The sequence below is a fragment of the Boleophthalmus pectinirostris genome, unplaced genomic scaffold, assembly GCF_026225935.1.
Source record: "Boleophthalmus pectinirostris isolate CB_2022bp ecotype Guang Dong unplaced genomic scaffold, ASM2622593v1 HiC_scaffold_17, whole genome shotgun sequence".
NCBI lineage: Eukaryota > Metazoa > Chordata > Actinopteri > Gobiiformes > Gobiidae > Boleophthalmus > Boleophthalmus pectinirostris.
The window spans coordinates 9,736,647-9,761,871 of record NW_026571115.1 but is presented as its reverse complement, the minus strand read 5'-3'; the positions used below and the strand labels follow the sequence as shown (position 1 = coordinate 9,761,871).

General features: G+C 39.7%; 2 protein-coding genes across 2 annotated transcripts in view; both read right to left on the bottom strand.

Annotated features, from left to right (window-relative positions):
• Window positions 1-25,225, bottom strand: part of znf385c (zinc finger protein 385C) — a 440,772-nt gene that overhangs the window by 361,270 nt on the left and 54,277 nt on the right. The window lies entirely within an intron of this gene.
• Window positions 24,177-25,225, bottom strand: part of LOC129408638 (zinc finger CCCH domain-containing protein 13-like) — a gene marked incomplete at its 5' end in the record, with an annotated part of 31,926 nt that continues 30,877 nt past the window's right edge. Inside the window, 1 exon segment of the mRNA XM_055152712.1 lies at window positions 24,177-24,281. Coding sequence (XP_055008687.1) covers window positions 24,177-24,281 — 105 coding nt within the window.

Below are 25,225 nucleotides of genomic sequence, written 5' to 3'. Positions count from 1 at the left end.
CAAGTTCGTTTGCTTAAATGCATGATTTTATAGTTGCAACAGCTTATAAACATAGGGAACTACATATCCCATGATTCATTTCAGCGCTGACAACATGAAATATGTTTTTTTTTTACTTGAATTCTTGTGATTATGACGGTAAAATTTCACACCAAAATCTTGTCAAGGTATTTTAAAACCAAAAAAGTGTTCCATCTACAATTATATCAGCCTCTTCAAAATATCACAATAAATATCATACTGTGAGATGCATAACGTGATAATATCGTACCATGAGATTTGGATCATTACGTCCCTACTGTACTATTATAGCCAACCACATCACACATGCTAATTCTCTAGTATAGACTTCTACAAACACACTACAGCGGCCCAATGTATCCGAGTTAGAGAAAACAGCTTCAAGTACAGAAATGATGCAAATTCTCTAACTCAAACACATTTAAATGAGATGCAAACAAAGAACATGGTGCAAATGAAAAAAAAAAAAAAAAAAACACTGCAAGAAGGAAAGACAAATGTGTCATCATCAAATGCGCTGCAAATAGAGAAACCATGCAAAGCACAGAACGAAACCAAGAAACATCTGCAAATGAAAAATGCTGCATAAAGAGTCACCACAATGGAAGTGCTCCAAACCTGTAGGGGGCACTCTCAGTGTAAGAGAGAAAAGGCTCTGACTATTAGAGAGACAGACAATAAACGACAGCGGGAGAAAATTATTGTTATGGCGAATCGACACGCAAATGTGTCGCCTTGTAAAATCTGGTGTGAAATACAATAAAATAAACAGCATGTGATGTACCACATTGTACAGTGATGTTTAAATTATTGATAAATACAGTACATGAATATAATCAAATAAAAGCAACATTACCGTAACAAACATTGAGCTGTTACACTGAGAGTGCCCCCTACAGGTTTGGAGCACTTCCTTTGTGGTGACTCTTTATGTAGCGTTTTTCATTTGCAGATGTTTTCTTGGTTTTCATTGTTTTGTGCTTTCCATCGTTTCTCTATTTGCAGCGCATTTGATGATGACCCATTTGTCTTTGTTTCTTGCAGTGCATTTTTTTTTTTAAAAAAAAATTTTGTACCTTGTTCTTTGTTTGTACCTCGTTTAAACTTGTGTTTGACTCTGAGACGCACTGGGCCGTTGCAGCGCGTTTGGCACCTGTCGGCCACCGTAGTCGGCCACCGTAGTCGGCCACCGTAGTCGGCCACCGTAGTCGGCCACCGTAGTCGGCCACCGTAGTCGGCCACCGTAGTCGGCCACCGTATAAAACATATTGCTTATACAAACCCTGCATATTTAGGCTGAGTTCTTCTATCAAACATAAAACACTCTGTTCCACCTTGTGATGTCATGTGGTGGTACTGGAAGTGCTCCTTGTGTTTTTAAACTCCATACAAATTCACTAGAATCATTTGGATGATTACAGCACCGGAATTGCCAATCTCTACTGAACTAAAGGTAAAACGTAGCTGTTACCTTGAAAAAGACCACTTCATGACATTACAAGGTGGAACAGAGCATTTTGAGTTTGGAGATGTAGACAGACTAATAATAAAATGTTACTCAAACATGTGTGAATGGAACAAAACACAGAGTACAGAGAGAGTATCTTTTTAAGCTCACAAGAGTCAATTTGCATAATACAGGACCTTTAAATGTGACTCTATATGTACAACTTTTTAAATTAAAGTAACTTGTTTTGGTAACACTCATAGCCTACCTATTCCAGCGTGGCCTTGATGATATCTTTAATAATGAACCCCTCTGTCTCCCAGTATCTCACAGTGGATAGTATAATTACTGCTCAGAGGCTGTGACTGCTTAAACTCTATCTGCCTGATGTTAATGGCATTCAGAGTGAAGGGGGAAAGTCATTAAACGCCGCGAGCTGTCTCTGTGAAGTCAGACGCTCAAGTCCAACACTCGTAAACAAATTAGAGTTAGAAGAAATAAGGACAACATAAATTTGAATCACTGGTTTGAATATTGACGAGGGAAATCAAGATGGTAGCCTTGAACAGATGCTATTAATGTATGAGTAGTCGATATGCATAGATTAAGATGAAATGAAGAGATGACATGATGGAGATAGTTAAGATGAAATAAGGGATTTCATTATGCCAATGTGTATCCATTCAAGAAAATATTCATGCATTCTTTGCATTTCAAATTGTTTTTGAGTGTTTGAATTTTAATATGTTATTGATTTTTTTAGAGGGGAAAGCTCAAATTCTCTGAGCAGTAGTTTTCAAGTTAACAGCTCCTTTTACCTTTAGTTTAGTAGAGATTGGCAATTCCAAAGCTGAAATCATCCAAATTATTCTAGTGAAGATGTGCGGAGCAGAGTCCTGCACCAGGTGGGGTACCCACAAATAGTTGCTGAAACGGGCAGGTTTCAGCATTCTGGAATTTTACAGGTGGGTATGTGGGTGGGCAGTGATTACACATGGGTGGGTCAGGTGAATCAAATGACCAATGAACAGGAGAAAAATACTTGACTTGTATCCAGGACGTTCGCTGCTCTGGAAACAAGTGCCATGTCCCAGTCTTTTCCCGGAACAATGGCAGACCAGGTTGAGAGAGTGACTTTAGTGTGTTTATTGCATAATACCCATCAGTGGAGATGATCGGCGCAGCAGCTGCACTCCTGGTTTTGTTCTGGTTTAGTCCTGGTTTTGACCTGGTTTCAACCTGGTTTAATTCTGGTCCAGTCCTGGTCCAGTGCTGGTCCAGTCCTGGTTCAGTCCTGGCGATCAGCTCTGCGGTTGCAACGTGCATATATTTATAATCCACTAATGACACGGCATAAGTTCAGTCCTGGTTCAGTCCTGGTTCAGTCCTGGTTCAGTCCTGGTTCAGTCCTGGACTATTGGGCTGTCGGACTCATGGGCTGATCCCGATTTATCACGGGCAGGTAACGGATGGAATGTTACCAGGTCTGGGCAGGTATGGGTTTAACTTTGATATAATCACAGGTTAACGGCCGGATGCACGGGTGCGAGTCTCCAAAAATGAACCCGTGCAGGACTCTGGTATGGAGTTTGAAAACACAGTGGAGCACTACCTGTATCAACACGTGACATCACAAGGTGGAACAGAGCCTACATATATAAATCCAACACCACATTTTGTTATTCACTCACTGATGAAGCTAGAAACGTGTCAATGACCTCTATAATAACAGCCAAAGTGTAAGTGCTGTAAATTGTCTTGCCCAAGGACACAATTGCAGTTGGCAAAGAAACAGTAGCGAAGATGTAAGCACCATTGATTTGAATTAGGATGTGAATAAACAAGAATTTATCTTGGTTAGACTAAGATTAATTGGCATTGTGCTTAATTATTTAAAAAATATACTTAATATTTGTAGAGAAGACGACAAAAATTCCATAATTTGTCACAAGTATTAATGTGGGTGATGTTTATTGTCAACAGAAAATTCAACAAAATGTGCATCCCAAAAAAACTAGTAAAAGATTATACAAGTATTATTGTATTTTTATTATATATTTTGTCATATTCTCTAAATATAGAATAAAAGAAATAAACTACATGTTCATATTCACTTTTGTCAAAATGCTGTGTCACTCTGTCCTGGGTCTCTGTGGTGTCAGTGCGTGTGAAAGTGCTCTGCTCTAAGGCACAGGATCACACTGTATTACCTGGATCATGGGCTCTGTGTGCTGGTATGTGCTGCTCGTCCCAATAAGCTGCCCCCTAACTCCCCCCCGCCCGCTCTCTCCCTCTTTTTCTCCCCACTCTGTACCCTCTTTCACCTCTCCGCTCCCCTCTCTCACTTCTCTATCCCTCGCACCCAGCTTGTTACCACCTCTCCCCTCTCTTTCACCTCTCTCCCTCCTTTCTCTGTCCCCTTTTTCTACTCCCTTGCTTTCTACCCACTCTCTATCCCTTTTCCACCTCATCTCTCTCTTCACCCCTCTCTCAAACCTCTCTGCTCTCTCTGTGTTCCCTCTCTGCTCCCTCTCTCTTCCCTACCTCATCTCTCTCCACTCTCCCCCTCTTTCTGCTCTCTCTCTCTCACCCTCCCACCCCTCTCTAACCCCTTACTCTGCTCCATCTTTTTCCTTCACTCTCTCTACCCCTTCTTTCTGCTCTCTCTCTATCTATGCCCCCCCTTTTTTCTGCTTTCTCTCTCTTCCCTCTCTCACCCCTCTCTCCTCCTTCTTTCTGCGCTCTCTTTACCCTTGCTCCCACCCTTCTTGCTGCTCTCTCTACCCTCTCTCCCCTTCTTTCTACTTTCTCTCTCTACCCTCTCTCACCCCTCTCTCCTCCTTCTCTCTGCTCTCTCTACCCTCTCTACCCCCGTACTCTGCTCCATCTTTTTCCTACCCCATCTCTCAAACCCTCTCTCCCCTTTTTTCTGTTCTCTACCCTCTCTCACCACTCTCTAAACCCTTCTTTCTGCTCTCTCTCTACACTCTCTCCCCTTCTTTCTGCTTTCTCTCTCTACATTCTCTCACCTCCCTCTCTACCCTCTCTCCCACCCTTCTTTCTGCTCTCTCTCTATACTCTCTCCCCTTCTTTCTGCTTTCTCTCTACACTCCCCCCTTCTTTCTGCTCTCTCTCTCACCCCTCTCTCCTCCTTCTTTCTGCACTTTCTTTACCCTCTCTCCCACCCTTCTTGCTGCTCTCTCTACCCTCTCTCCCCCTTCGTTCTGCTTTCTCTCTAGACCCTCTGTACCCCCTCTCAACCCTCTCACCCTTCTTTCTGCTTTCTCTCTCTACCCTCTCTCACCCTTCTTTCTGCTCTCTCTCTACACTCTCTCCCCTTCTTTCAACTTTCTCCCTCTACCCTCTCTCACCCCTCTCTTCTCCTCCTTTCTGCATTCTCTCTCTACATTCTCTCACCTCCCTCTCTACCCTCTCTCCCACCCATCTTTTCCCTACCCCATCTCTCAAACCCTCTCTCACCCTTCTTTCTGTTCTCTCTACCCTCTACCCCCTTTTTTCTGCTTTCTCTCTCAACCCTCTCTCCCACTTCTTTCTGTTTTCTCTCTCTACACTCTCTTCTCCTTCTTTCTGCACTCTCTCTTTACCCTCTCTCACCCTTCTTTCTGCTCTTGCTCTCTCCTCTCTCTCCCTCTTCTTTCTGCTGTCTCTCTCAACCCTCTCTCACCTTTCTTTCTGCTCTTTCTCTACCCTCTCTCAACCCTCTCTCACCCCTCTTTCTGCTCCCTCTCAGACAGGCACAGAGGGATTACCACCAAAACGCCGAACGCCAGACCACAAATTGATGCTGTGTTGCCGCTTAGAGCTGCACATAAAGACAAAAGAAGTGATAGTGTTCAGAGTATTTATAGACAGGAGAAGATGGACCTGACACAGAGCTGGATTTAGGACACATAGGGCGTTGGGGCTGTTGGGGGCGCAATGAAAAACAACTATTCACCCTAAAGAATCTCAGCCAGGAGTATAGTCTTATATGTATGCTATGTTTTATGTGAAGGTTTAAAGGTATTACGCAAAATTGACTCTTGTGAGCTGTAAGCCATGTTATAATGTTGTTACCTCATCAAAAACGAGGTAGACTTATACTCTGGTGCAACTTATATATTAAAATGTTCACACTGACAGCCTTGAGAGGGCGCTCTAGGCTTGAGTAGTATGAGTAATAGTTGAGTATCTGTTACTCCTATTCCTCCTGTACCACTGTCACTTGACTGTACTGTGCATGTCTCCTGCAAAAAGAGCTGCTGTCCTGTCTGTATCATGTCAGTCGATCACACCATTACTTCTGTACCACTGAAAATGTAAAATTTAAACTTGTAAAGACAACTGAGAAGACTGAACACAAATGCCCCCAAAAAGAAAATCATTTTTTGCAGATTACAAGCTGCAAGTAGCAAAATATGCAGCCAAAAACGATAATTGAGCAGCAGAAAGTTTGCAGTGAGCGAGAAACTTGTGACAACTGGGAGGGTGCGCCATGCAACTTTCCTGGAAGTCACTGGATGGATCGACAAAGCCTGGACTTCACTGACAACCGAAACCATTCTGTCGGGATTCAGAAAGGCCAGAATAATTCTAACTGGAACTGATGCTGAGTCTGACGACAGCTACGCAGAAGAGGAAGCAGCGCTTTGTTTACCTGTGGAGGTAGCGGAGTTGGTCAGAAGTGACACTAAGGATGAAGAATTCAATAGATTTAGTGATTTGGAGTGAGATGGAGAGTTTGGTAAACTTGTTCTGTTCTGTATATGCTATAGTTATTTGAAGAACTGTTCATATGTGATGTTAACAGTCTGTTGTTCTCTGTTCTGTTGTTATTACTATAACTTGCCTTTCAAGATGAAATGTCAGTTCCTGGTCTCTGATTTTATAAAATCAATTTCACCCCAAAAGCGTGTCTTATAGTCCGGTACAACTTGTGTTTTTTCTTTTTTATTACACATTTTTTAGCTAGTGCGACTTATACTCTGGAGTGACTAATGGTCCGAAAAACACAATACTTCATCCACCACTGCATGTGATATAATGTTATAAGCTTTTTTTTCTTAATCCTAGGAGAGATTTCTGATGGCTGCTTTAAGTCTGTGAGATCAGCCTCACACTGCAGTTGGACATGCAGTTGAAAAACATTCTTCAAACATACTTCTTCTACAAATCAGACACCTAAAAAGTCTGAGCTACAAAACAGTAGACTATATAATGCTAGAGGACATTACTCACATAGAGGTACATTTATATTTTAGTCTTCTCAAACAGACAGACCAGAGATGTTCAGTGCTTGATAAAAATGGCTTGAGACAGTAACGGCTGGAGATGATCTTGCATTCAAAGTCATATTTCAGCTTGGATGCCCTCTGTGTGGCATTTGGGTCGCATAGCCTGTTAGCGCGTAGCAGCTAAGGGAGGCTGGGTGCTGGGATGATTGATGGAGTGCAATTATAGGGGCGCAGCCGGGCTAATGCTAACACACACATCCACACGCGCAGTAAACAAACCGAGCATTCAAGTCACTCCGCCGAGAACCAGCTTAATGTTGCAGCAAAGAAAAGGCCTCACACTTTTGAACTTTAAAATCCAATTAATCGTTTACAAGCCCTGACCTAACACTGGACACCGATTAAAGAGGAGAAATATTGGGGTGAGTTTTCAAATTGGTTTTGCATTCGGAGCATGCAAGGAACTTTAAAAAACTGTTACAAAATAGTGGAAATTTTGTGGGTGTTTGTAATTCATTATAATAGCAACGCTAATAGAATTTTCTACTTAGTATGCCTGTGACTAGTTAGCCATAATTATGTGGAATTACCATTATAACACAGAAAAAAGTGCCATGGAAGTGAAACAAAAGCAGTTCAATGAAACACTCCCCCTTAAATTCCCACCTTGCGTGGTGGGGGTGTTTGCATACCCGAATGATCCTTGGAGCTATGTTGCCCGGGGGAACCTAGGTGAAAGGTCAGACTGAGGGCAGTTCACATTACCCTTATGAGCAGTTTCATATCGAGGACTCTGACATCAGTATGGTGCAGCCAGGGCCCCACCTTGGAGTCAGTTCTGAGGTTAGATCCAAGGATACGGGTTTTAACTCAAAACTAACGCCGTAAATGTCATCACAACAAAGACCTGTGAAGTTGTCGGCAACTCTGATGATAGCTGCAGATCACAGTAGTAGAGGTAGAATGGATACAATGATATGGTTTTCCCACAATTTGATACGTATCTCGATACATGGGTCACAATATTGATTCGATCTCGATATATTTTAAGATAAAAAAAAACAAAAAACAAAACTCATGTAACTACTCTGCTAATGAGTAATATAATAACACTATGATGTTAATGAAACATTATACAATACATTACAGTAGAACTACAGTAAAGTTATAGTTTACGTGTTTTAGTTCATTTGGTTCAATGATTTACAGCTCAAAATTTGTATTCAGTGAAAATAAGAACAGCGCTTTCTCAGGCTGTTTTATATTTTGTAATATAGCCAGTTTACTCTTAATATAGAGTGGCAGGGGAGTTAAACTATCAGACTTTTCCTACTTTGATGATGATTAGATGGTTTATTTTCCTCCTGAGTTCTCTCACTGGGATCACATGCCTGTGTCGGCACTGCTCTGCCTCCTCCAGTAGCGACCACAAACTGTATAAAGATCACAAACTGTAAAGAACACATACTGTATAAAGAACACATTCTGTATAAAGCCGTTCATATGTTTATGATAGTGACACACAGTAACTCCTCCCACACTGCCCCCTACAGTCTGTGACACACTGCGCTCTAATCCTCTTTCTGGACACTAAAACTAAGTTATATTCATAGATTGTGTATGTATGAGTTGACATAACTAACGCACTAGCCACCGAGTGCCAAATGGGAAGTTCACCAGGAGGTTCTTCCAGCTCCTTCTGACCCTGGTTCCAATTGACTTACATTAGGATCTTGTCACTCCTCTCTCTGAAACTGCTGCAGTGAGTCTCGTCATTTTGGTCTTAAAATGTTTGTATTAACCCTCTCTACATAATCCAGATTTTTTTTTCACTATATTGTCTGTCAACAAAATCCTATTCATAACATAGTGCCTGGCTCCGGATTCACTCCTGTAACTGTGAGCATCGTGAGCCTCATTTGAGTGGCGCTGAACACTATGGGTGACGTCACACTCACTTAGTCCACTTCTTTTATATAGTCTATGGTTATATTACATAGAAATGTCTCAACAGACTGTTTTCTGAGTAAAAATTACGAGATAGAATCTAAGAAAAAGATTGCATATATTGCGAGTCGCGTCGCAGGTGCATATACGAGCACATTTGATTTAAGCCGATGTAAAGCTAAAAGAGATTCTAAAGTATTCAAAAGTTTATATCTTTGTCAAAAAGTGACTGAAAGATAAAATCCACCTCTGTCCCTATGGTAAATGGTCACATTTTTCTATAGTGCTTTTTCACCTTCAAAGCACTCAAAGCGCTTTACAGCAAGGAACCACTCACCCATTCACACACACACTCATACACCAGTGTACACAGACACTGTGGGCAAGGAGTCTTACCCAAGGACACAAGGACAGCATTCATCTGTGGGAGCTGGAATCACACCAGTGTGGGTCAGTGGATCTGACCGCTCAACCTGTGATGTTCATGTCGAGAGCTGGATTCAAACCACCAACCTTTAGATCAGTGGGCGAATGCTCTACCAACTGAGCTACTGCCTATGAGGCTGTTTTCTTGCTGCTTCTGAGGAAAATCTTGCTATAACCATTTTCCTTTCGAACCAAAATAAATAACACAAGAGTGAATGGAGGGACACGTGTATCAAATGAACAATGAACGTGTATTAACTCATGAGACCAGTATCGAAGGATTCAATATTATATTAAGTATCGTTGCATCCCTACTAGCAAGCAGTGGATTTTTATATTTTTTTTTTCTCATTTCTACCAAAATGACTATTCCTTGCAATCGAATCTTACATGCATCACTGATTAACAAAATAAAACCGGAGAATTAAATAAGTACAGAGCAGTGGGCGTGTGCCGGTGGCAGTGAAAACAGGGACTCATTTGCAATATGGAGTCTTTAAAATAAGCGATTAAAGATTGAGGGTAAATGAGAAGTAGAAACAACATATAACATGGCTAAAAACTCTAGCTAATAGACTAATAGGTCCACTTTAAACAAACAATAGGCAAACTGGGTCAATATCGCAATACTAGTCTGATTACTGGATATCAACTCAAAAAACAACAACAACAAAATCCTCCAAAATGTTGACAAAAGAAACATCTTCAGTGCATTGTCCAGTAGCTGTTTCACAGGTTAGGTCGTGGTCTGTGTTTAGAGCGCTCGTAGCCACAGTAGCCTTGTTAGCCACATTAGCAGCGTTAGCAGCGTTAGCCCTGTTAGCGCTGTTGCCGTGCGAGCTTCTGTCCGAGCTGCCCTTGGAGTCTTAGCACGTTTGTAAAGTCAAGAGTCTCAGATATCTAACAAATGTCAACAACATGACTCCAGAACACTCCACATTTACATCATGGAAGACACTGAGATGAACGCAGGAGAAGGAGGGAGGACTGGAAAAATCTACCAACTTATGTTGTGATTTGCTTAGTGTTACTGAGAAAAAATAATTATAACGTCATGAATGAGAATTATTTTCAGCAAGGTCAAGGTTTGAAGAGACAGACTTCTAAGCATTATGTATAAATGCTGTGAGTGCAGTGTATATTGTCTGGCATTTCCTGTCAGATCAAATAAAAATCAAAGGTAAATGGTCAAATGTCATAATTTTTTTACTGTGTTCAAGTGATGACATGTTTGTAGACTGCAGAAACAGTATTTGGCCATCAGATTATCACAGTGAGGTTGGAGGTTTATCACTGAAAAATAGCTCAAGTTAATCACATTTGAAACATTCTATTTATTTTTACCAGAGTGAAGTAGGCACTTAAAGCTAGACTTTATACAGTCCTTGAAATCCTTCGGAGCCATAACCCAAAACAATATTAGCCCACGATATTTTCTATGTTATAATGTTTCCTCATCACAAACAGACCTGGAGTTGTGTTTTGTTTCATTCACACACGTTTAACACACAAACCCTGAATATTTAGGATGCGTTCTTTTTCAAATGCAATACACTCTGTTCCACTTTGTGATGTTATGTGGTAATACGGGAAGTGCTCCACTGTGTTTTAAAACTCCATACACCTTCACTAAAATCATTTGGAAGAATTCAGACCTGGAATTTCCAATCTCTACTGAACTAAAGGTAAAAGGAGCTGTTAACTTGAAAACTACCACTACATGACATCACAAGGTGGAATTAAACATTTAAAGCTTTGGAGATATAGACAATCTAATAATGAAGTATTTCTCAAACATGTGTGAATGTTATTGAGGAGGTAACAACATTATTCCATGTCTTAAAGCTCATAAGAATCCATTTTGTGTAATATAGGATCTTTAACTACAAACTCATTGGTATCCATATTGACTCTAAATTGCAATATTTCCCATTATTACCTGGCATTGGACTAGGGATGGGCATGATTAGTCAACTAATAGATAACTGATCATTAAGAATTCCGTCAATCACGTTCATTGTTAATCGTCAAAACGAATGTAGGTTGCATAAGGAGACGAGGCTGCATCTGACAGCACAAACACTAGAGTTGCGGCCTCACAGTCCCACGTTTCGGCTTTGGCACACCTCCTTGGAGATCACTGTACCACTCAATGATTGCGTGTCCTGGTTATGATCGGGTTTTTTTGAGTATCCCGGTTTCATCATGTTGCATTTATGTGCAGTATCCCAGTTACTGCAACGTAAAGTTGAGTGGGCACCCAAAAGACAAACACTTTTCAGTCTTTTCATCATAACAGTAGTCAAAATAAATAAAGTGACCAACATAAATAAAGTGAGTGAAATGATGTTAAATAAAGAGCTGCGCTAAACCTGCACACGTCTGATCTCTGAAAACATGAACATCTCCAACGCGACACATGCACAGAACAGACTCACCATCAGCATCATCACCACTCATATTCCACTGAGTCGGGTCCTTTAGTCCGACAGAAGCTGACCACATCAGGGCGCAAAGAATGACCTGTTTTTTTTTTAGTTTATGCAAATCAGCCACACGGTTTTAAGGTTTGTTTCTGTAAAGCGTAAACAAATGTGCGGGAAGTTTCATTAAACACATTATAATCTGTGGCTCTATAGTGGTTAATTGTTTATATGTTGTAAAGTTAAGCTTATTTATGCAGATTAGTCATAGTAATAGTAATGATGAGAATTTTTATAAAAAAAAAAAAACTAATGATTAAACGAAAATCGATATTGTTAATTCTCCCGATGATCGATTAAGAAAATGCAATCGAATGCCTATCCCTGAGTTGGACAGGAACAAAAATCACTAGTATTACTTACCATCACTACAAAAAAACAAAACAAAACAGAAAACCTCACCAATAATGCTGACAGACCACTGAACGCAGTACAAAGATCAGGGGAAAACACCAGTGTGTGAGGTGCACCAGCTGTTGTCGAGTCTTTTTGTACAACTGTCGGCACATCTTTTTCTCATCCTGTGAAACACCCTCAGGACCTTATTAACAAACACTAAACTGGGCTAATTATGTCACAGGCACATTTAACACTGCGAAGAGTCACAATATATCAACAAATAAATCAAACACAAGACTGCTGTGACCAAAGTTAATCAATCATGTGCTATGACAATGACATTGCCATTAATAAGAAAACACACGTCTGCTCCACACGACTCCAGAGGGATACGCTGTTTCACTGGATTAATTATTCAGATACAAGGCAGTTAATGTATTTAGCATAATGACTCGTATCTAGGGTCTATGTTAACTATTTCTCGAGGTTCATCATTCACTGGATAAACGGATAGTCACCTAAAGGTCCTATATTACACAAAATGGATTTTTGTGACATTTCATCCATGTTATAATGTTGTTACCTCATCGAAAACATACCCAGAGTTGTGTTTTGTTTTATTCATACATGTTTGAGAAATCCTTTATTAGTCTGTCTACATCTTCAACGCTCAAAATGTTTTTTTCCACTTTGTGAAGTCATGAAGAGGTGGTCATTTTCAACAGATAAACATTTAGCATTTTGTTCAGTAGAGATTGGGAATTCCAGGGCTGAAATTTTCCAGATGATTTAAGTGAAGGTGTGTGGACTAAGGCGCGCGGTTTCAAAATGGCACCCATTCAAGTCAATAGGCCGAGCTCAGTGGCGCATGATTCCAGGTACTTCTGGTGGCTCTTGGCCGATTGAGCATGCTCAGAAGTGCTCTTTTCTCCTGCGGAGACACGTTAATGCACACACGGACCGCGATGTCGTATATCATGTGATCACTTTGACCAATCAGAGCGAGAGGAGCTAGAGCGGAGCTCGATTAGCGTTTTTTTAGAAAGGGATTTTTTTTTCCAGCTTCTTTTTGAGGGGAAGTACCAGTGAGTGACCACTACGTCAACTGGAGGCAGCTACAAGCAGCAATACCCTGTCCAGTTATTTTAATAGATCCATGGTGTGGAGTTTAAAAACAGAGTGGAACACTTTCTGTATTACCACATGACATCACTTGGTGGAACAGTGTTTTCCATTTGAGAAAAGAACTCTAAATATCCTAAATACTACCAAATAGTATAATAGCAGTGTGTGTTAAAATGTGTTAATGAAACAAAACACAACTCCTGGTAGGATTTTAATGAGAAAACAGCATTATAACATAGATCATTAAATAGCGTAATATGGGCCATTTAACAAACAATTATGTAGAAGTATATTGAAGGGGTATCAGAAATTAAAGCTCCCTATGTAATTCTGGTGGGGTCCCTCATCTGCTTGTCTCCATAGAGATGTATTTTCTCTTCTGGAATGTTCCATAGTACTGCTAACCTTGTGCTGCACACTAGACAGTTGTGATGTTTGATTTTTATAACTCCCAAGAACCCATCTTGTACAGCTCCAGGCTAATCCACTCATCCACATAACTTTTGGTCCAGAGCAGAAAGTGTATATTTTCTGACAGAAAACATTTTATTAAAGCAAAATCGACTTTTCAGAGCTTTTAACCATGTCATAGTCATTTCCCCTCTCCACTCACCCAGAGTTGTATTTAGAGTGATTCACGGATGTTTGAATAATCTTTATTACTCAGTTATTTTCCGGAGACATATTGCCGATCAGTTCTCGTTTTCACCACCACTGGCATACGCCCACTGCTCTGTACTTACTTCATTCTCCAATTTATGTTTCTTAATCGGTGAGGATTTGGCAGCATCGTATAGTCATTTTGATTCAAATGAAAATGCTGCGTGCCAATATGACCTGCGGCTGTCTATAGGAGATATCAGCTCTTTGTTGTGATGACGTTTAGGTCGACGGGTGAGCCACGGGTGTCATAGATTATAGCTATAAACAGCAGACACAAGCACAGTAGATCTTCTTTAATAAGTCGGGAATGTTTCACAGTATGACATCAAACCTTTTTATCTTCATGGAGACCAAACCAGACCAAATTACTGATCAGAACTGTGGAGAGGCGACCCTGCTCACAGTCAGAACGCCTCTTTTTCTAGGCATTTTTGAGCTATAAAACCATTTGTAATTGAATAAATGTAAGATAGAGCTGTTTGTAGAACATTCTAAGCAGAGCAATGTCATATCCATTGAAACATTAAAGCAGGTGACGGACCCCCCCAACCAATAAATTACACAGTGTACCTTTAATCCGCTTCTGCGATTGGCTAAACCTCAGCCGAGAGTCCTTACTTCTTGTCTGAACGATATCAGTGGGAGCTCAATAGCTTAATTCAAAGAGTCCAATCCATCTCTGAAGTGACGGTACCACTCTGTTACTGAAGCACTAAAAGGCCACAATGTTATATAAGGTCAAGATGCATACGCAGTAATGTGAGATCGGAAAAATAAATAGTGGTAGTAGTGGTAGCATCAGTTACTTTCTCTTGATACTTTGCAACTGATGTCACCAATATTGTCCAAAGGTTTTGATGCTCTGTTACTCAAGTTAGACTTTAATCTGAGCTGTCTTTTAACACAATCTGACCACAAAGAACTGACTGGAGCTGGAGGTACAACAGCTGAGATGATTTGTGCTGTTAAACAAACACTTTGTTGAAAATCAAACACCTAAATAGGACCATTAAAGCTCATATTGATCACAAGCTCCTGAAAATGTGTTTAAAGGTGCACTGTGTAACTTTTTGGTTGGGGGTCCGTCACTTTCTCATTTCTGTGGATATGTCATACTCTGCTTAGAATATTCCACAATATTAAATTAAACAGCTCTACCTTACATTTATTCAATCATAAATGGTTTTATAGCTCAAAAATACTCAGAAAAACAGACGTTGCGACTGTAAGCGGGGTCGAAAAGTTTAATGAGGATCCCTCATCAGAAAAGTAAAAAAACGCACCTTTAATTCATTTCATACTTTTTCTCGTGCAACCTTAAAAGTTTTTCGTTTGTGTTCGCTAATGTTATCATTGTGTCGCCATGGTAACTGATCAACAGTCCCCTAATCGAGATAAATGTAGAACACCCCCAGCGTCATGTCACTTCAGTACCAGTACACGTAACACAAAGGATCTTGGGTTCTGCCACATTTGTTCAGTCCATGTAACAGCGTAAGGAGCAGTACAAATTGGCCTGATCATTCCTTGTTCAGCTGAGTACATGTGGGTAAGATGACATAGGCCGCTGTTGTTGTCATAGGTCCACACAGGATACAGTCTTGGAATAGCGACGGATCCGTGGATACAGCGATGACACGAGAGAATGTCAGCCAGTGTCACCAAGCACTAAACTTAGAACCAGTCTGATTTACCACATCACAGTCTGAGATACAGGGCTTCTATGGGACAACACAGAGATACAGCCAAACGAGCCACGCACACATCAGACAAACTCACATTCACATCTGCTCATAAAAGCTGGTGCAACATTATTTTAGGGTTAGGGTGCTAGACTGTGGTTTCAGTAAATAGCAGCAACAGAAGAAAACTACAATGTTGATTTTCATGAAAGGGGGGTGTATCATAATCTATATACGTCATTAGAGTTCTCACAATCCCTTTAGAGAACTACACTACACAAACTGCCAGTCACGATGTACATTTTGGGCATGTAGACAATTTGTTGTGGCCAAACCTCTATGTCAAAGCCAAACAGGGCTGAGCCTCGTTAGTACTTGTACTTGGATGGGAGACTACTGAGGATTCCAGGCGCCACAGTGGAGCACCAGTGGCAACAACTTGGTGTCGTGTCCTTAGGCAAACACTTGACCTACATTGTCTAGTATGAATGTGGAGTATGAATGTGGTGTGTGAGAGTGTCGTAGTGGTTGATGGCGCAGATTGGCAGCCTTACTTTGGTCAGCCTACCCCAGAGCACCTGTGGCAACAATAGTATCTTACAACCATTAAGAGTGGAGTGAATTAACAATGCACTAAATAGTAAAGTGAGTTTGTGCGTCTGGAAAAGTGCTATATAAGACTAATGCATTATTGATTGAAACTGTTAAAAACCCACAGGTCTAATTTTGTCACATAATGCTACATTTATAGCATAATATATGGTGGGAAAAATATAACTTATTTATAAGAATAAAGTTGCTTACTCAGCTGTCAGATAGAAATGGTAGATTTTGTCTTTGCAGCACTTTTATGGTAGCCAGGCTGGCACCACCTAGTGCCTCTGCTCAATTTAATTTGTCTCCAGTGACTAGGCCAGGAATGGGAATACACTAGATGGTTTACAAGAACCCCAAAAGTTGTAGACCGCACACCGGCCAATCAGCGAAGAGCTGTGAAGCATATTCTGTGTTGGCAACGATTCCTGAGATTGAGGATTTAAAGTCGGAACAAAGAGAATGTTTGGTGAATTTTATCAAGGGGAAAGACGTTATTGCCCTTCTTTCTACGGGATTTTGGAAAAGCTTAATATACCAGTTAGCCCCGTTAGTGGCGCATTACATACGTCATGACCAAATAGCAGAGACTGGTTAAATAAAAAAAGTACTCGTCAAGTGTCGATTGAACGAATCCTAACGGTTTCATTTGAATGTCAGACGGTTTCCACGAAGTGAAACCAGCTGATGACTCAGGCTACTTTTTTGGTCATCTGAAGTTCAAAATGTCTAGAACACAAAAGGTTACTGATTTTAATCTAGATTCAAACAAAAAAAAAAGTTTTGATCTTATTTCCTTTAAGAAAGCCTTAATTAAAATGTAGAGAAAGTAACAAACTAAGCCAAATTAAGATCCAAACACTATCTCCCCCTGTAGTCCTTTAAATGAGCTTTTCTATTTATTTCAGAAAATATGTTAAATCCAAACGCCTGAAGCTGTGTAATAATACAAGACTGATCACTTCCTCTGCCCCACTTCCACATCTGGGACATGCACAATACAATTATTAGCTATAACTTTGGATGAATTCAAATGTGCATTCTTACTGTAACTTGGCCTGGTTGTGTGACCTGCCTGTCTCTCAGGAGAAGTCCAAGCTTAATGCCATACCGTGGAAACTTCTATGACAAACAGCATCATCGTCATGGCGATAAGCAGACCATGAAAGAGTTTGCCTGATCATTGTATTTTAATGATGCTAAATTGCACTACACTGAATGGACTTTATCATTTGCGATCTTCAATATGTCTATGGATGATCAGATCAATTACGTAATTATAGCCCTATTTTACGAAGTCTCCAATAGTTACCACTGCTTGAAGAATAGCTCCCATTATATTCTATTTAGCACTGCTACAGCCAAGGAGGATGCTGAAAATCACTATTCAAATGGCAAGATAAGAAAAAATAAAGAAATGCATGCTGGGAAATCATAGCCCATTGTACAGTGGTGTGGCGTGGAGAGGAGCGTTGCTGATATGGCTGTGACTGGCAGAACAGATGCTAAAAGCGTGCGTATAAATTAGGGTGAGCAGACGTCCCTGTTTACCCGGGGCAGTCCCAGTTTTGAGCCCTGTGTCCCCTGTCCCAGCAGATTCATCCAAAACCAATGATTTGTCCCAGTTTTACACAAGAAATGTCCCAGATGTCCCTATTTTTGACCAATTTGAAATTCCAAATCAGGACTACATCAGGTCTAAACCACGGATAAAACAAGACTATCACAATGTTTCACTAATCTGATCCCTGCCAACAGTAAATAGGAGCATAAATTGTCATTTGTTTTGCCAAAATAGAGAAAAATGTGTTTGCAAATGACAATAAACGCCCCCAAAAAAATTAAAAATGCAGCGTCAGAAGCCCTTCAGATTATGACTGACATGAGAATGCACAATGTTACACGCTCTTTTCACCATTGTATTTATATCAACCAGCCCAACCCAGGTGTGTCCCAGTTTAGACTTCTGAAAATCTGGTCACGCTAATATAAGACCACAAGAGGCCCCTTGGTTGACTCTGACTAACCCGTTTAAATCATTTGGAATTACAAAATGAACATTTTATCATTTTACCTCATGCGTAGACTAGAGCTGCATTGCTTTTATTTTAGAGGTGCTTTTTAATGACATTTTGTGTAAGGCAACCTCACTTTTTCATTGCTTAGTCATAACATATTCCATATTTTTTGGACTATAAGTTGCACTTTTTTCATGGTTTGGGTGATCCTGCGACTTATACTCCGGTGCAACTTATGTATTAAAATTCCACACTGACAGCTGTGAGAGGGCGCTCTGGACTTGTGTGCCAATATCTGCTACTATTATTACTTTAAACCACTGTCACTTCGCTCACACTGTGCATGTCTCCTGCAAAAAGAGCCGCTGTCTTGTCTGTATCATGTCAGTCGATCACACCATTACTTCTGTACCACTGAACATTTAAAATATAAAGAAACGTATAAAGACAACCAAAACCATCCTGTCGGGATTCAGAAAGGCCGGAATAATTCTAACTTGAACTGATGACAGCTACACAGAAGAGGAAGCAGTGCTCTGTTTACCTCCGGAGGTTGTGGAGTTGTTCAGAAGTGACAGTGAGGATGAAGAATTCAATAGATTTAGTGATTTGGAGTGAGATGGAGAGTTTTGTAAACTTGTTCTGGTCTGTTGTTTATGCTATAGTTTATCTGAAGAACTGTTCATATGTGACGTTAACAGTCTTTTGTTCTCTGTTCTATTGTTATTACTAGAACTTGACTTTCAAGATTAAATGTCAGTTCCTGGTCTCTGATTTTATAAAATAAATTTCCCCTAAAAAGTGCAACTTATATATGTTTTTTTTTTTCTTCTTCATTACGCACTTTTTGGCTGGTGCGACTTATAGTCCAAAAAATACAGTACTCTCCCCAGTATTACCAGCTTGTCAACAATGCTGATTTTTATAAATAAATACAATTAATATTATGCAGAACTGAGTTAAGCAGTTTGGCCCTCCACAATATTTTTCTGTTACTCATGTGGCGCCATGGAAAAAATAATTATCCACCCCCTACTAGAGGAGGTAGTTGAAAATCACTATTCAAATGGCGAGATAAGAGAAAATAAAGAAATGCATGCTGGGAAATCATATCCCATTGTGCAGTGGTGTGGTGTGGAGTGGTGCGTTGCTGATATGGTTGTGACTGGCAGAACATGTGCATATGTAAACCCATAAAGACGCTACATGCTAACCACTAATGATTTGTGAAAGAAATATCCCTCTACCTCATACAGGACAGTATCTGTACTTGCATTCAGATGAATTTATACTGAATATCTCTATGCATAAGCAGAATCCACCAATGTCTACATCAATGAGAGCATGAAAATCACCATGTAATAAATAAAAGAAAAATGCAAAGTGGGAACGGCAGAAAATGTAAAAAAGAAAAAGAAGAGAAAAGACATTAGCAATTTCAGTGTCACTTTTATATCACAAAAGAACATTGCAGTTTTTCTGGAAGTGAAAAAATGAGACTAAATGATGTCGCGTCTTCATCTTAAAATATAAGAAGCAAATGCCAGGGACAGATAGTTTTATCAAAGTAAAGACGTAACTTTTCTGCTGAGGGTCCGTCAAACGATTTTCTCCAGGAAGATGTTATTGGTTTGTTTGAAATGTTTCACAGTATGGAGTTAAACCTTTCTATCACCATAAAACTGGACCAAGTTACAGGTCAGATCTGTGGAGAGGCGACCCCGCTCACAGTCAGAATGCCTGTTTTATAGTATATGTATTTTTGAGCTATAAAACCTAGTGTAACTGAATAAATGCAAGGTAGATCTGTTTAATGTCATATTGTGAAACGTATCCATAGAAACAAGCAGGTGACGGAGCGCCAACCGAAAAGTTACACAATGCACCTTTAACTGTCCTTTAACTTTAACACAAAGGAAAACAAAATGCACAACATCTAGTCTATATCCAGTGTTGGGAAGGTTACTTTTAAAATGTATTCCCCTACAGATTACAGATTACACACACCAAAATGTAGTCTGTAACGTAATCCATTAAATTACTGAACGTGAGTAATGTAATCTGAATACTTTGGATTACTTGATTTGCTGTAGAGAAGCAAAGACTAGGAAATCATAACATAAAATGTTTTGTCTGATAAAAGACAATAAAAAGCCCAGACTTTACTTAATCAAATTAAAAATATTATTGATAGAAGAGGAGGAGACACGGTCCACACAGCATGATTTAGTCCTGGTTTAGTCCTGGTTTAGTCCTGGTTTAGTCCTGGTTTAGTCTTGGTTTAGTCCTGGTTTAGTCCTGGTTTAGTCCTGGTTTAGTCCTGGTTTAGTCCTGGTTTAGTCTTGGTTTAGTCCTGGTTTAGTCTTGGTTTAGTCCTGGATTAGTTTACGGCAATGAGTGGAATTACTGAAAAAAAAAAAAGAAATATAGCCCAAAATGTGAAAACAGGAAAATACCGCTGTGTAATTGATTTATTGCAACAAAGTAACTGTAATCCAATTACCACTCATTGAAACTGTAACTGAATACAGTTACTCACAATTTGGACTCTGATTACGTAACTCTGGTACATGTAATCTGTTACTCCCCAATGCTGTCTATATTTAATGCAGTAAAGATGACAAAATTGAAGTTAAATGAGATACTTTTTACTCTTTTTTCTGATGCAACTTGCCGTACAAGGTCATTTATTACTCATTCATTAAAATTACAAAATTATATATAGGTTCAAAATGCTTGTATCCACCAATTGAGCAAAATCTGCTATAAACACGGTAGCCACGGGGTCTTAAAAGTCTAAAAAAAGGTCTTAAATTTCATGTTCCGAAATAAAGGCTTTAAAAAGTCTGAAGTTATGTTGTCCAAGTCTTATTTTTTTTCACAAAGGTCTTAAATTTCATTAGCCTATTTTTTTGTATACTCAACTGGGCTGCAGTGCAATGTTAAACAGAGGGAGGAAAACAAACAACAGCATGAAATCATGTAACCTGAATGGACGGCTAATTTGGAGTATGCGCAAACAATACTTTGTTTACTCATTGCTACCAGCGCCAGAAACCAATCAGTGGAGTGGAGGAAGACGTTGGATGGATCATGGGGAAGTGAAGGTTTACTCCACAGTGGCTCTTAGATTCTAGATAAAGTACAGTTGGTTGGTCATTATTAGAATTGAATCTGGTGTTTTTCGCCCGCATAATGGTTGCGATGTTGGTCTTAATTTTCATTTTAAGTGGTCTTAAAAAAGGTCTTTAAAAAGTCTTACATTTGGGGTAGTCAAACCTGGGGATACCCTGATAAAAATACATTTCCTTTGGGATAAATAAAGTATCTGTCTGTCTTATTGTAAGCAGCTTTTGAGGCCAAAACAAGCCCGCTGTGTACTGTCTGCATCCAATTATAAAGCATCTTTTTGTCCGAGAATCAGGAAGTGTGAGGTTAACATGCAAGTTGTTGTTAGCTTTACCATGATGGCAAACTCTAATCTATATGAAACATTAGGAAGCTCTGAATGTATAAGGTAAGTGAGGAAACTTGTACCCACAGCAAACTGTTTAATGATGCTTTGCGCAACTTTTCGGAGGGTCAATCTTATGTTTGTTGCTATGGATACCTCATTACTCTGCCTGGAATGTTCCACAGTATGACATTAAACAGCTCTACTTTACTTTTATTCAATTACAACTGGTTTTATAGCTCAAAAAAATCCAAGAAAAACAGACATTCTGACTGTGAGCGGGGTCGCCTCTGTAACTTGGTCTGGTTTGGTCTCCATGAAGATATAAAGGTTTAATGCCATATTGTGAAACATTCCAGACAAAGCAATAACATCTCCATGGAGAAAAACATTTGAAGGACCCTCCACTATGTAGAAAAGTTACACAGTGCAACTAAATAAACTGTTTTGTTTTTTTAATTCAGTAAAAATCAAGTACAGCTCCTTTAACACGGTGGTGCCCTTAGGAATAGGTATGTATGAGGAGAAGGACGAGATTAGCCCAGCAGCAGTGGATATATAAATCTTCCAGACATTTCTTTATCAGTAGAAAAAGCAGTTGTCTCTTATCGCGGTCTGTTTTTAGATTCACAATTTCACATCAAGGTTAAAACAGTCCATGGAGTTCACAGCCAAACAGCTCACGCAATATCTTTTTCTGTCCAGATTTAATTATGGGTGCTGAAAAATACCTATTTGTCATTATTTGGAGGACAAACAATTCAATTCAGGGTAGATAGAACTAGAGTGACCAATTTTATATTGCAAAAATGTATAAAAGAACTGCAAAATTATCCCCAGTCTAATAAAATGTTTTTGAAATTAGCAAATTACGAAACTTTAGGTATTTTGCCTATAATGTCCTCATGCAACAAGACCTCACTTCCATTCAAATATATAAACCTTTAAAGGTCCTATATTACATAAAATTTACTCTTCTGAGCTTCAAGTCATGCTATAATGTTGTGACCTCATCACAAACATACCTGGAGTTGTGTTTTGTTTCATTCACACGCGCTTGCATCATCCTTTATTAGTTTGTCAACATCTAGAAAGCTCAAAATGTTCTGCTCCACCTTGTGATGTCATAACGCAGTCATTTTGCATCTACCTTTTACCTTTAGTTCAATAGAGATGGGCAATTCCAGGGCTGAACTCATCCAAATATTTCTAGTGAAAGTGTATGGAGTTTAAAAACACAGTGGACTTCCTGTATCACCACATGACATCACAAGGTGAAGCAGAGTGTTTGAGAGAAGAGCTCAGTTTAAATGTTCAGGGTTTGTGTGTTAAACATGTGTGAATGAAACAAAACACAACTCTGGATATGTTTCTGACAAGTAAACAACATTATAACAGATCAGAAAAGAGCGTTTTTGCACTCTTTAAAGAAGTACTGCGTAACTTTTTTATGGTTTGACATCTGGCACCTGCTTGTCTCCATGGAAATGTTAAGATTGTAATTTAATTATGATGTTTCTTTCCATGGAGATAGATAGATTTAATGCCATGCTGTGGAACATTCCAGGCAAAGCAATAGCATCTGCATGGAGACAAGCAGGTGACAGACTCTTCATCCAGGGTTCCCACGATCATGGAAATCCTGGAAAAGTTATGGAAATTAAAAATGTAATTTTCCAGGCGTTGAGAAGTCATGGAATTTTGTAAATTCAATGAAAGTTTTGAAAAAGTCATAGATTTTTTGAGTCTCTGTTACACAACTACAGAGTAAAGTTATCATTAGGCTGTTATGATTATTTTCAAACGTCTGCGCCTGTTGTTTAAAGGAACAGTCTGGAATTTTTGACATAGTACTTCATTTCCTAGTGAGCCAGAGTGTTGGAGATGTGTGGAGACACATTTTAAAATATTCCATCCAGTCCATGTTGATGGACTATTTTCTCTGCAGCGGCAGAATTTTACTTTGCCGGTATCGTAGGTGCGAGGTGATATCAGTCCGCCACTGCCAAACTTTCTATCAGGAAGTACAACTCACTGCTGCTGCTCAGACATAAATCCTTCAAATGTAAGGTTGGTTTTACTTCTAAAATTATTCTATCAACACAGACATTCACATCGACAGTCTGGCATGATAACATATTTGCTTCGGGTGTTTTGTGGAGTGGGTAAGACTTTTTAGTGGCAGGATAACTATGGCCATTGACATGCACTAGCCTAGCACCAGTGACCTCTGCAAATACAAGGACTGGATGGAATATTTTAAAAAATTTCTCCACTCTTCTCCAACACTCTGGCTCACTAGGAAATGAGGGCCTAGTCCAAAATTCCGGACTGAGATTACAATAAATGCACTGACAGTATTTTGAATGGTAAAAAACTATAATACCAAACCATAAGGTGAGTGGAAAGGGTTAACATTTCATATTTAGCCGTAAAAGTATGCTCAATTCTACACATACAGGGTGCCATAAAGTCATGAAAAATTCACTTTAGGTCAAATCAAATCATAATCACAATACTTAGTCAGAAAAGCTGCAATTACAATCTCTCCCAGCCCTAAATGCGCACATATTGTTATTGACCGTCACATTTTTCACACATTTTCACCCTCAGTTACAGTGGGATTTTCCTGTCCAGATTACACACCATCTGTTAATCAGGACCACCGTTTAACCTCACCCACCTGCTTCTATTGTGGGGGATATATTTTTAATTACACTCACTTGCATTGAAATGGTAGAGGTTAGAGGCACGGGTCCAGACTCCCGCTGAATGCACTGAGGGCTGCTCTGTCCTTCAGATAGCGATCTGGTGGTTTGGTTTGCAGCTCTGTGTTCATCCACACGGGCTTTAGCGCATAGACAAGGCACTGATATAGATGTCAATCAAAAACTGTTTTCACATACTTCCTCATTAGTCAGTCAGTCAAGTGCTGGTTCATTAGATAAAAGTGCATTGCGTAATTATTTGAAGATCCCTTAAACGTTTTTCTCAATGGAGATGTTATTATTTTGTCTGGAATACAGTATGGTATGAAACCTTTCTATCTTCATGAAGACCAAACCAGACCAAGTTACAGGTTAGATCTGTGGAGAGGCGACCTCCCTAATAGTCAGAATGCTTGTTTTTCTCTCTTTTTTCTCTTGTTTTTTATTGAGCATTCCATTAGATTCTACTTAAGCAATATTAGACTACGTTTACACTGAAACGAATCCGTGTAGCACCGTATCGGAAACAATCTGCGTCCAGTGTGTACCACCATATGTGTTTACGTTTACAGAAACAAAACTTAAAACCTAATTTTCATAAACTAAGCGTTCAAAAAACAGCTCACTATTGTGCGCTGATGCGGTTCAGCTTCTGTCAAACTAAAGGACACGACTCAGTAGATAAATGTGTTCCTTCTGTGACAGAGGGGTGTTCTGCTGATGGTGAGTCTGTTCAGTGTTTCTATCGCATTGGAGATGGCTCATGTGAAACTTTTCAGAGATTATACGTCTGCAGGTCGTACACATAGACCGTATATATATATGAATGGACATATATTCTAGCCTTTTAGTGTTTTGGCGGTGAATTGCTTTGCGGCGCATAAAACTACATCAGCGTATCAGCATTTTCAGGCGTCCACACAGTGCCAGATCAGATAAGTACTGAAATGAAGTCGTGGGAGCTGGTGGCACCAGATCATTCCGTCTCTGGAGCTGTTTTCAATCAGATTAGTGTGAACGACCACTGCATCCCCAATGAAAACGACTCAAATACGTACTAGTGTGAACGAGGCCAATTATATTT